This window comes from Astatotilapia calliptera, chromosome 4 (genome assembly GCF_964374335.1).
Source record: "Astatotilapia calliptera chromosome 4, fAstCal68.1, whole genome shotgun sequence".
In the NCBI taxonomy this organism is placed as follows: Eukaryota; Metazoa; Chordata; class Actinopteri; order Cichliformes; family Cichlidae; genus Astatotilapia; species Astatotilapia calliptera.
Window position 1 is genome coordinate 22964604 of NC_137425.1, and position 12583 is coordinate 22977186.

Sequence of the window (12583 nt, forward strand, 5' to 3'; positions counted from 1 at the left end):
TATCTTCCTGGTTATACGCATTAGCCTTTTTAGGAGAATTATTCATTACAAGATTTTGTCCAAGCGATGTTGTTATTTATAACCATGACATGCATTTACTTTTTATAGAATTCTAACTGGATATGATAATATGAATATTAGAACTTTTTATCCACACTTGCAAACTAAAACTATTTATTCTTAACGTTTTTAAGATTCTCGTGTTATTCTTTATAGTCCCTGGAAAGCTAATTGAATGCTTTTACACTTAAGATTTCATTAAAAGTAAACAAGAAACATTTTGATGTAAAAATTTAAATTAGACAAAATAGCAGACTTGTTGTAGTTTTTTTGTTTTTGTTTTTTTGGTTCTAATAAAATTACCTGAGGTTTCAACACACAGGGTTAAAGTTCACAATAAGTCGTGGTAGAATAAACGTTACAATCACCATACTGTAAAGAGACTCTTCACACAGTCCAGCACCATGCACAGTTAGGTGTTGAAATCCCTTCACCTGTAGCTCTGTCATGCGGGGGGCTGCAGGTCTTTCAGAAAGACTACAGAAAGCAGTAGCAGTCTGAACATCGACACCTTTTCAGCAGCTTTTTCAGCAGCAGTGTTTCTCCTTCCTGCCGTCAATGTGCGATCCTTGTGCGTCCAAGCTGTCTGCATTTCATTGCAGGGGAAGCTGGTATTGCCTTGTATGGTTTTGGCTTCTCTGTACATGTCATGCTTATTGCCACCTTAAATGAAACAGCTGCTCAGTGTAAAGGCTTTAAAGTCTCACAAGCTGTTGCTTTGTGTCCGTATCTGTCCGTCTCGTCCCGCATGTAACACTTTGTTCTGTACAACATGGCTTTCTTCCGCCGTCCATAACATCCTGATTCTAACTCCCAAAGGTACAACTTTTTTGAACAATATAAGAACAAAAGTCATTTATAAAGCAATGTAGTATTAAAGGGGATGTGTCATTGCTAAACTGACCACGGGCTATGCTTTAATAAGGAATCTTTAAAAGCATCATTTTAATGTAGCAACTCTGACTTCAAGTCTGTGAGATTGTCATGGGACCACCCACAACATCTGAATTTTAGACTGCCTACTACACTTGTGCATAATAATAATTTAATTGTGGAAAAGCCTTTGCTGATTTAATAGTTGTAATTAGTTGGATTTTTAGAGTATCACAACACTAAAAATATTGCAGTGAAGGTTACTTCGTATTGATGCTCCTTAATGATTCCTTAGGACATGCCTTGCAACAGATGGCCACCTGAAAAAGGATTTAATTCAGAACCCAAAGCATTTAGTCATTGCGTAGAATCAAGTTTTCTTATTGCGCTGATTTTTCAAGTAATGTAACTGTTCTTTTTGGGGGTGGGGGCTGCTTGTTTCAGTGTCTGCTGTTCACATAATCCTCCGTAAAATCCCAAAACAAGTTTTAAATATGTACATTACATATGCAACTCCTTTTCCAGGTGTGCCCTTGCTATTTTTTAATAAATGTTTGTGAGGTCGTTCCCAGCCTCCACCCCTCCACAGCCGCCCCTTTACTCACATTGAACCTGTGTCTGTTTCCCCCCCCCCCTCTCCTTTATCAACAACCACTCTTCCTCTTTTGTCTCTCCCCTCCCTCTTCCTCCTCTTTCTGCGCGTCCCATCTGCCTAACTCCAGTTTCATGTAAGTTGGTTCCATTCATTCAGTCTTTTTCTCAGGGCTTGGTATCCTGTTCAGTTTCTTTACAGTTACTCTTCTTCATGTGTTGAATGATGTCAAGACACCTCAGCTCTATAGTGTTAACTTAGTCTGGGGGTTTTGGGGGGAGCTTTAATGTGAATTGTTACCCTGCCCTGCTTGCTCCTAATGGTGTATTTGTTCTAAATGTATGGAGTATTAGCATAATTCTTTTCAATCATTCTGTATCATCCACTTCATTCATGCAGTAAAAAACAGTCTCATTTTGTTTCTTGGGTTTGTTGTTCCAACGACCTAATTTTCAGCTAAGCCCCACATGTTGGTTTTTATTTTGGTGATGGGCTCAACAGTTTTGATCACTGTGGTTATTTAGTCAGTGTCTCCCTATCCATTGTGTAATTCATGAATTTAATTTGGCTGCTCATGCATTACTTGTCTCAATTTGACCTGTCTGGATTGGAAGTATAATAACCATGTGGTTTTATTTGCATTTTGATTTTCCATGAAAAAGTGTTACTATAATTCGACTGGTGGTGTTTACTACAGGATGTTGCTTTTGTCATTCACCTAAGTCAACACTTAAAGAACATTTACTTCTGTGTTTCTTTTGATTGTCTGTTTTCCCCTGAAAAACCCTTGTATGTTAAAGTTCAAATTAAATTAACAAAAACAAAAAACAAAAAAAGTCTATTATTGGAGGAGTTCAGTGTAACTGTGCTTGTTAAAGTTCTGCAGTTAGACCCATAAGCACCAGAAACCATATTGACTTGACCAGATTTTTTTTAAACAAGTTTTTTTCTCTAAATAAGCAGACCTGCAGAACTTTGATTGCATTGTCAGGTTTTAAAAAAACATTTTCACCTTCCAGTTAACTGTGAACAAATTCACTTTGTTCTGTGTATATTTGCCCCAAATAAAATCTGCGCTCTAACACTGAAAGGCTCGCAATATAATAGAAATAAAAATTATTACAGCAATAGGACAGATAGTTTCTTATTTTCTAGTATTCTTCCCCAAGACATGGCTAAGCCTCAATCTAATCTGACTGCAGGCAGTGCAGTGGTTAAAGACTGACCGATTTATCAATAAAAGTTATTTGATGATCCAGAAGTATCAGCATTTTTAATGACCAATAAATGTAATGTTTAAGTAGTAATGACAGAGGAGAAATACTTTTCAGGCATGCTTTCAGCATTGATGTTTCATAGTTTGGCCACCAGAGGGCACTCTGCACCTGCCTCTTGACAAAACACGTGAACAAATGATCCAAGTAGAATGTTAACAACTTAAATGATTCTTTACTAATAACAGATGTTTAGGAAACTTTTTCTGTTTTGTTTGCCTGGAAGAAATAAAATATCAGCAAATATCAGTGTCAATATTAGCCTTAAAAATATCGGTCAAATTCTAATTGTGGCTAATAATCCTGGAGCTGCCTTTCTCTAAGCAGACGTTAGGAGCAAGCCGAAGAGGTCAGGCCCATCCTTCAAAGCTTTTTTTATCCTTCTTTAAATTTGCAGGCCTCAGTTGAATAGCATAACTTAAAGCAGGAAATCAGACTGTGCACCCATTTGATGAACACTCATTCCACCAATACAGTGGTAATCCCAACATATGTAAACACACCTAATGTGTGAAAACTGCTCTTACCTAAACTGGCCACCTCTCAAGAGGGTGCATCTGGAAAGCTCAGGCCACAAGCTTGGGTTAAACAGAGCAAAAACTGATTGGCAAAGCATTTTATTCTTGACTAATTAACATATAAAAGGGAAATTCATCTGGCCTTATTGATAGTGGATTGACAATTTGTGTCCTTATTTTGACTCTTTGGGTATTTTTTTTAAAATAATTAATTTTTTTTAAATTTTAATATGCTTTTAAATGTGTATAATTATCTGGTTATATTCTGGTATTCCTCGAGGATCACATGTTTTGTGTACACATGAATGAGTCTTTGTATTTGTGGAACTGACCTTGATAATAACTCTCCATGCCTCTACTCTCTCTAGTGGACAACCAGCACATGCTGCACTACATTCGAGATAAGACCGCGGTCCCATATTTCAGTAACTTGGTCTGGTTTATCGGCAGCCACGTCATCGAACTGGACAAGTGTGTACAGACGGATGAAGAGTAAGTGTTTTTCTCACTGTAGCCTCTAGATGTCAGCAGTGTCCTTGTTTGAAGCCTTGATCTGGCTCATGCTTATTATTCTATGTTATATATATTTATTTATTTTCTGTCTGTCTTAGACATAAAAACAGGGGGAAGCTAAGTGACCTGGTAGCAGAGCACCTTGACCACCTCCACTACCTAAACGATATCCTCATCATCAACTGTGAATTCCTTAATGACGTTTTAACCGACCACCTCCTCAACCGTCTCTTTCTGCCACTCTATGTTTACTCTTTGGTCAGTCCTGAGACGGTACGTTACTCTGGAGTGCATTTCTGAATACATCTGGTTAGACTGATGTTCACAGGTTCAAAGTTGAAGTGTGTGTTGTGTTAAAGTGGTTTCCTCCTTTCATTTCACACATGCAGTGTAGTACGGTTCTGTTCCGAAGCTAATTATCAAGTTGAAAAATTAAAAAGTTGAAAAATGTTCAGTTTGCAGTAGTAGTTTTTTTTTCTTAGCTTGATTAATGACTAACCAGTGGTTTTGCTTGATCACCTCAGAAAAGCTATGAGTTAGAAGTTACGGTTAGGTTAGGTATTTGCCAGTTTGTGCAGGTGGTGCTGTGTGGGTGACATAGAGGTTACCACTAGGTTTTGAGTTCAAACCATTCAGGGGCCTTTCCATGTGGAGTTTGCATGGTCTTCTGTGCCTGCATATGATTTGGTAAAATCTTAAATTACATAGAACATAGAAAGTATCCCATATGTGTGGTGTAAAGTGCTTCGATTGGTCAGTAAGCCTTTTAATACTCTCTCCCTCTATCCCAATAACACTATATATCATTATAATGCATTTTCTATAAATTCAGTGAATAGTTATGTAATCACCGTATGAAAAGTACTATTTCTTTTTTTACATTTAAAGTAAATAATCAAAAATGAAATAAATATGGGCCTTATGTGGCATTATCCCGTAGTGCAGGGGTGGGGAACTCCAGGCCTCAAGGGCCGGTGTCCTGCAGGTTTTAGATGTGTCCTTGATCCAACACAGCTAATTTAAATGGATAGATTACCTCCTCAACATGTCTTGAAGTTTTGCAAAGTCCTGGTAAACAACTAATCATCTGATTCAAGTGTGTTGACCCAAGGTGATACCTAAAACCTGCAGGACATCGGCCCTTGAGCCCTGGAGTTCCCCACCCCTTCCAGATTTACACACTAGATGACCACACACACAACTTCACTCTTCACTCTGGCTATCATTACTGCTCCTGTATGGTTGTCGGGAAACTTGACTCAAATGCAGAGTGTCCTAGCACACTGTTAAGTTCATTCAGAGACGTGTTGTTCTGTTCTTCCACATATCTTTTGCATAGTATGCTGCATTGCAGACACTCCTAATATAAATGAGGCAACTCGGCTTGTGTGAAGTGTTTTCAGCTGGGCATCGTATACCTGGGGTCGAGTGTTTTGACCAATGCATGAAACCATATATATTTATGAATGCAAGTTGTAATGACTAGTTATCTTGATCTTTATTATATGGTGTGCCACAGAGAAAGCCTATTCTAACATTTAAATGTAAAGTTTAGTTCGAGCACCTGACAGCTAATTTTTGCTTCTCATTCATAAACTCTGCATACTATTTTACACCGTGGTGACTATTGCAAATCGTCATATAAAGCAATGAAAAAATATTGCAACATGTTTTGCAACAGCACAATGTTTCATCATCCAGTGTGTTGTGTCATATCACACAGCCCTAACATATCTATAAAAAAACAAAGGTGAGCTGAAAAGATTATATTCCAGGTGAAAGCGTAATTATTATGAGTTATAAATGCAGATAGTTGAACATTAGACAGTTAAAACACTGTTTAAATCAAATTTTCTTTTGACATGATAAATGTTTGCAATATGGGTCATGACTGTTATATTCGTACTACTAAATGATTATCACACACATTATGTTCTTGTTGTTATTATATATCACCTTAAATCTTCTTGTTTCTTTCTCTCTCTTTAGTCTGAAGAGCGGAAGATCAACCCTCAAGTGTCCCTTTATCTGTTGTCTCAAGTAAGTTACACACACACACACACGCCTGCCTGCTGACACTCTTGTGAGTGTAATCTTGCTGTGGCTGCTTAATCCGGTGGTGTATTGTCATACAGTCAAGCTGCTCTTTGTAAAGCCTTTTCTACTAGCTTTATTATGTGAATAATGGAAATAAAACTTTACTTTATGCTGCATTAGTTATTACTTACACCTTATTATTACTTGCTTTAACCAACTTTTACCTCCTGGACTGTCTTAGTTCTGCATGGAATACATTCAACAAAAGTCCTGGAAATATTCCTGAGATTTTGATCCATATTGACATGACAGCATTACAGGTGCTACACATCTATGATATGAATCTCCCGTTCCACCACATTCCTAAGTTGCTCTGCTGGATTGAGATCTTGTGACTGTGGAGGCCTTTTGAGTGCATTGAACTCATAGTTATGGTCAACAAACCTGCTTAAGATTATATGAGCTTTTTGACATGGTGCGTTGTCCTTCTGGACACAGCCATCAGAAGATGGGTGCACTATAGTCATAAAGTATCAGCAACAATACTCTGGGAGTGTGCACGAAAATTTCTCCTGCACCAGAACTACCAGGAGCCTGAATTGCTGATACAAGGCAGGATGGATTCATGGAGAAACTCATCAGACCAGATGCTATTTTTCCAATATTATGTTGTCCAGTTTTGTTGAACCTATGCTCCAAATTGTAGGCTCAGTTTTCTGAGTTTTCAACAAGTGGTTATTTGAGTTACTGTTATCGAAGTTATCGAAGCAGTCTGGCCACGCTCCTATGACCTCTGACATCATCAACAAAGCAGTTTCTCCCAGAGAACTGCTGCTCACTGGATATTTTTGTTTTTAGAGATTATTCTCTGTAAACTCTAAAGATGTTTGTGTGGGAAAATCCCAGCAGATCAGCAGTTTTGGAAATGGTCAGACCAGCCAGTCTGGCGCCAACAGCCACGTTCAGAGTAGCTTAACTCACCCCTTTCCCCTATTTTGATGCTTGGTTTGAATTCCTTGCTCATGTTTACATGAATTCCTGCCAGGTATTTGCATTAACACACACTTAATAAAGTGGCCATTGACTGTAAATCGTGTTAACTAAAGGGAGCCAGTTATATTTGTGTAATTTGCAATGCTTACATGTTGGTGCAGATGATCATGTCTAAATGAATTTTTAACAGTATAATTTATTTTCTAATCAGCTCTAGTGGCCCAGAAACTGATTTTACTTATTTTGTGTTTATGTTCTTGTTTTTCAGGTGTTTCTAATCATCCACTATCAGCCACTGGTCAATGCCCTTGCAGATGTTATTTTCAACGGAGATCTGTCTGTATTCACCACACCGACAGATATTCACAGCACGCACAAGAGCACGGTAACACACACACACACTTTGACTGTATATGTTAATGTACTGTAAACTGTACTGTACTGTAACAGGTAAAACTGTGAGTGAGTACAGCATACAAACAAGAAATGTGCACACTCACACCTACGAAGCAACCGCATGGACACATACACAACACACACACACAGTTGTGTTCCAGAAGTGTGCGTAGGTGGTTATGAGATCGAAGGGTCATGGTTTTCTCCATGATTCACCCACATCAAGGCAGCAATATGCAAATTACTTGACTTTTCTTTTTCTTCCCTTTCCATTTTTTGAACACTCCTGATTCCTGTCGTGCTCTCGGTCTTCCTGCCACGGCGTTGGATAGCAGCATTCGGTTTCCTTTTACTGCTCCGTGCCCTTTAATTTCCATCTGCATATTCTTGTAATTTCCCTCTTCTTTTCTGCCACCGTTTTAATCTTCCCCTTTCATCACCTAATGTTCCCCATCCAGTTCCCCTCACCTCTCATTTTCTACTCTTGATTCAGTTTCTCTTCCTTCATCGCCCCGCCCCTGCTTCTTACATTTTTTTTTTGACCATCTGCTTTTAAAGCCAGGTGGGTGTGCCGAGGTAGTGAGCGTTTCTGAGAACCCTTGTGGTTATTCTCTGTGCTGAGTGTGTGTGTCTGTGCGTGCGCGCGCAAGAGCTCTCTGGCTGTTGTAAGAAACGGCCTACCTTTTCAGTGAATATAACTAGAGGCGTGATGTCTTCACAGCTTTGGTGTACCACAACAGGAGGCAGCCAGACCCAAATACGTACCTGCCAGATATTCATTCAAGATCACTTTCCCTGTTTATAAATTTTTCTCTTAAGTAAAATCAAGTAGATTAACAAATCATATTTGTTGTGTTTATCCATGAGTTACTGTTTTCTTTTTTTACCGGGGGTAATTTATTTATTTTTTCCGTTCCACTAGGCAACACAAATTTGCGTTTGCACATTAATTATTCTTTTTCTGACTGATTGACATTGATAAGATGGATACAGGTGCAGGTTGTGTGATTTACTGGCATTTACCCTGCAGCAGTGTATTTGGCATTTTGTTCTGGTGCATGTAAAAACGCTAATGAGCAGATTAGTGCAGCGAACAAGTGTTATGCATGCCACACATTTGTGTGACATCACCATGGTTAATTGAGGAAGTTCTACTAACTATTCCTAAAGATGCCAAGTAGATACTCAGAAGTTGCACTCGTATCTGCTAAATCACATGTACCGTGTTATAGATTGATTTATTGTAGATAAAACAGCAGACATATGAGGTATGGGCTCTGTTTTTGCGCAGGTGGTCAAATGGCACCTCCTGTTCGTCTTTGATGTGGCAGGAAATTAGGTCACATGATGGAACACTGACAGAGCTGGCTCACCTAACCCAGATCTCTTTCCTGGAAGAAGTGTTTTCTCTCTCTTTCTCTCACACTTTTGTAGATGTGTTTACTTGCAAGTGCACCAGTTAGATACATGTTTTTGATATTTGCATGCATGTGGCAGTATTTTTTTTTTTTTTTTTGCGTAACGTAAGTTCGTGCAGTTCGTTTACTGTGCAGGAAAATTGGGTTTATCTTTTGACCTGCAAATGGCACCCTACTTTCAAGCGGGTGTGTGTTTGTAGATATGTCGTGCATGCTCCCTGACCTCCAGTAATTTCTCAGCATTGGTTTAGACTGCGAGTGGTTTACCAGAATATAGTCAGCTAGCAGGTGTGACACGCACACACACACACACACACACACATACATGCACACACACACACACACACACACACACACACACACACACACACACACACACACACACACACACACACACACTGATACTGGTTTGTGGTTTGTCTCTGACAAAATACACACTGTGTTTTTAGCAGTAACTACAATGTAATCCTACCAGTAACACACAGTGTATGTGAGTATTTTTAAAGCATGGGGAAAAAACCTAATAACTAAGGTTTTCTGAATTTTAAATTAAAAAGCGTGAAATAAAATAATAGTGGCAACATGTTTAAGACTTTAATTGTTACAAGAATACCTTTGTGTCATAAGAAATTAATAAAAAAGAAAGAAAAGATGGAGGAGAAAGGGCCAAAGCGAGGGTTTTAAATGATGTATATAAATATGCAGCTTTTTGCTGTGATTCATCCACAATACCTTCACCAGAGGTTGATGGAGAGAAACTGATACTGGGTTTATCCTAGGCACACATTTGAATAAGGAGGATGGTTTCAGACACCTGCTCGTATGTAAGTGCATGTATGTTTTGACGTGGTCACGTGCTCATGTTTGTGTTTGGTGGTTTGTGTTAGCACAAGAACTTCAGTGAAATCAGGCCACCCAGTTTCAGTGTGAGATACAGAGTTTTCTTCCTCTCGGTGTAAGAGCAGGTGAATCTTTTCACGAAATGAAACCAGAGAGAAAGGATTATCTTGGAATTCAGTCCTGTTTCGCATCATCCCTGAAGCCATTAAAGTGTGTGTTTTGTATAGTTTTATAGCCACTACCATCATTATTGTAATTCCTTAATAATCTGATAAATACTTAGTAAATTAATTGCTAAATCAGAGGATGAATGAAATATATCAGTTCCTTTTACGATGTTCCGTAGTTCCTGTTTTTGCAATGAGTTGTTGAAATAGTGGTTGCTCATTTGCAAGTGCACGGTTAGCATATGTACAAGTAGTCCCCATGAGCCCCTCTTACTTGATACTGAAATCTTTTTTTATTTGCAAGGGGAGCCAATCAGAGGACCGATGGCTTAAAGGAAAAAGTAAAGGAGCCAAATGGCTTGTTTCAAACAGTGAAGGATTGCACCAAGGTTTGATAAAAGATCAGGAAGGATGCTGTTTCAACTTAATCCTGCTAAGCTTCTCTGGTAGAACATAAAGCTGAAAATACATGGATCAACGTGGATCTCAGAAGATACCTCGTCATCATTTTCTTATAATTTCTAATAGAGAAAAAGTGCTGATAACAGTAGTTGCTCATTAAATATCAATCAGTTAGTTAATAGATTAATTTGCTAATTATTGGCTTTATACAGTAATCACCCACAAATTTAAGCTGTTTATAAAACCCTAAACCAGCTCTGACCTATAAGGACATGGTGTGCAGAAATGTTAACACGGGTAACACATGTCGACGTTACATCAACATGAATATGAGACGTTGTTTTCCACTCTTAACTGTTTGGTCAGCTGTTTGTTTAACTGTAATCTTACCTGAAGTCATAACTCCGTCAGACTAGACTATTAGTGCTGTATGTAGAAAATGAACTAGAGGATCATCAAGTTTTGAAATGACTGCTTTATGATTACTTGCAGTCTCTGAAACGTCCTGGAGTTTCATATTCATGTGCAGCAGTAAGGAGTTTGTGATTAAAACGTGCAACAGGAAGATTGTCACAATTACACATGTTATACTTACTGTAAGTGACAGCCCTAACAGCACTGCTCAGCATTTTTTTTTATCATTTACGAGTTGTTTCCTGTGGGATTGTGTGCATGTGCATTTTGGTGTCGGTTTGGGGGCTGTATGTGGAAAGTGGGTTTCTCAAAGTTCGAGTATGGCCACACAGAAGGGCCTCAAAGCGCGTGTGTGTTTTTGTGTGTGTGTGAGAGGAACTAGTCCAAAAATGTATGAAGTGGGAAGTGGCTTTTTGATTAACATCAGTGTATGTTTACTGTAAGACTTTGTAATTAGTGTGACAATAAATAGACACAAGTAAAATTATATATAGATGGAATTAAATACGCAATTTCTGCAAATACTTGTGTTCATGTGTTAATTTTTTTTCGGGGGCTTATCGCATTTCCTGTTACCACCTGACAGCTTTCCTTTGTTGTTTCTCTTGTTTGGACCACTGCCTATCTTTTGCCCTACCAAAAAGACTTAAATACATGATATCTAGTTTACATAACTGATTTTAATTGCCCTGCAAGTGGGGCTGTTGGATATAACGATATATATCGGATGACGATATAAAAACATCTATCGTTTCATTTTACGCTATCGTTTGTTTCGTGGTGTCGCAAAATAAACTGTTTACGACAATATTTCTTCATGGTTTTGATGGTCACTGTAGTGGCTATATTAATTTCTTAAACTTCTCTCTTTCTCTTATATTTAATATAACCACACTACAGACGGACAAGCGCCTGTTTTTATGCGTTGTGGTTACCAACAATGACGGTAACAGCATCGCGTGTCCGCTTGTTTATGTTCCACATAAACCTTTCATAGTAAAGCTCAAGATCCTGTTGAGACTTTTCAAAATAAACTGAATCACGTGAAAGAGCAGATTATTTACGGATGAGAATTAAAGAGCTGTCAGGTGCTAAAAAATAAACCTTAGACTCAAACGTTAGAACAGGCTTTTCCCTGCAGCACGCCGTGTAATAAATACTCACAAAGAAAACGGCGGCCGTTACACCTTTTGTCTAAAAATGTATAGTTTCATGCATCGGTTAAAAACACTCGACTCCAGCTACATGACGCGCAGCTGGAAACACTTCCCGCAAGTCGAGCTGCCCGAGATTCACAGAATTTACAGAAAATGTTACATTTTTGTGATTTATATCGTTATCGGGCCGATAGAATTCTTATATCGGGATATGAGATTTTGGTCATATCGCACAGCCCTACCTGCAAGGCTTTCTCTTTGTGCACCTCTGGGCTGCTTTCTGTGCATCTGCTGTTTTAGATGGATGTCCTGTTGTGAACACACGTGTGAGTGTTCACAGTCAAATTTCTGTTTTGCAGAAGTTTGAAGTCTACATACTTGACATGCATATCAGCAGTCATCATTGCTGGGTCTCTAGCTTAGAACCCAGAGAGCAAACAGCAGCTTTGAGCATAGGAGTCAAGAATTTATGAGTCTAAAGATGTTCGGTCAGGTGAGGAGTGCAGTTGGGAACATTTTCAACAGCTCATACGGTTATTCATAGAGTCATACTGCTGACTCGAAGTAATGACTACTGACTACTCTGATATCCTGAAGCATCTGAAAGAAATGACTCAAACTTTGTTACAAGCCATCAAAACATTGTACCCCAATCGCATTGCATTTAAAGTGCAAGAATTTTTAAGCTGCACCAATGGACTCTTCTCTCAACACCAGCGGTGGTCCTCTGATTTGAGCTTGAGTTTCTTTTTCTTTTCCAAAAGGAAACTCTTGAGGCTCTCTGTTTTGAAACAGTGGAGAAGTTCAGGCTTGCATTGCAGATACACATGTGAAACTTGTCAGAACTGGACTTCCACAGGTTGTTTTAAAAATAGCATCAGCACTGAAAACAGCCTAGAGGTGCACAGTGAGACAACCTTAAAAATTTG

General features: G+C 38.7%; 1 protein-coding gene across 3 annotated transcripts in view; it reads left to right on the forward strand.

Moving 5' to 3' along the window:
- The window catches only part of clec16a (C-type lectin domain containing 16A), a 53553-nt gene that overhangs the window by 8281 nt on the left and 32689 nt on the right, over positions 1 to 12583 (forward strand). For all 3 annotated transcript variants that reach the window (XM_026165479.2, XM_080300958.1, XM_080300957.1), the window contains exons 6-9: positions 3686 to 3809; positions 3929 to 4103; positions 5820 to 5870; positions 7129 to 7245. In XM_026165479.2, the coding sequence (XP_026021264.1) occupies positions 3686 to 3809; positions 3929 to 4103; positions 5820 to 5870; positions 7129 to 7245 (467 nt within the window). The remainder of the gene's footprint in view (positions 1 to 3685; positions 3810 to 3928; positions 4104 to 5819; positions 5871 to 7128; positions 7246 to 12583) is intronic.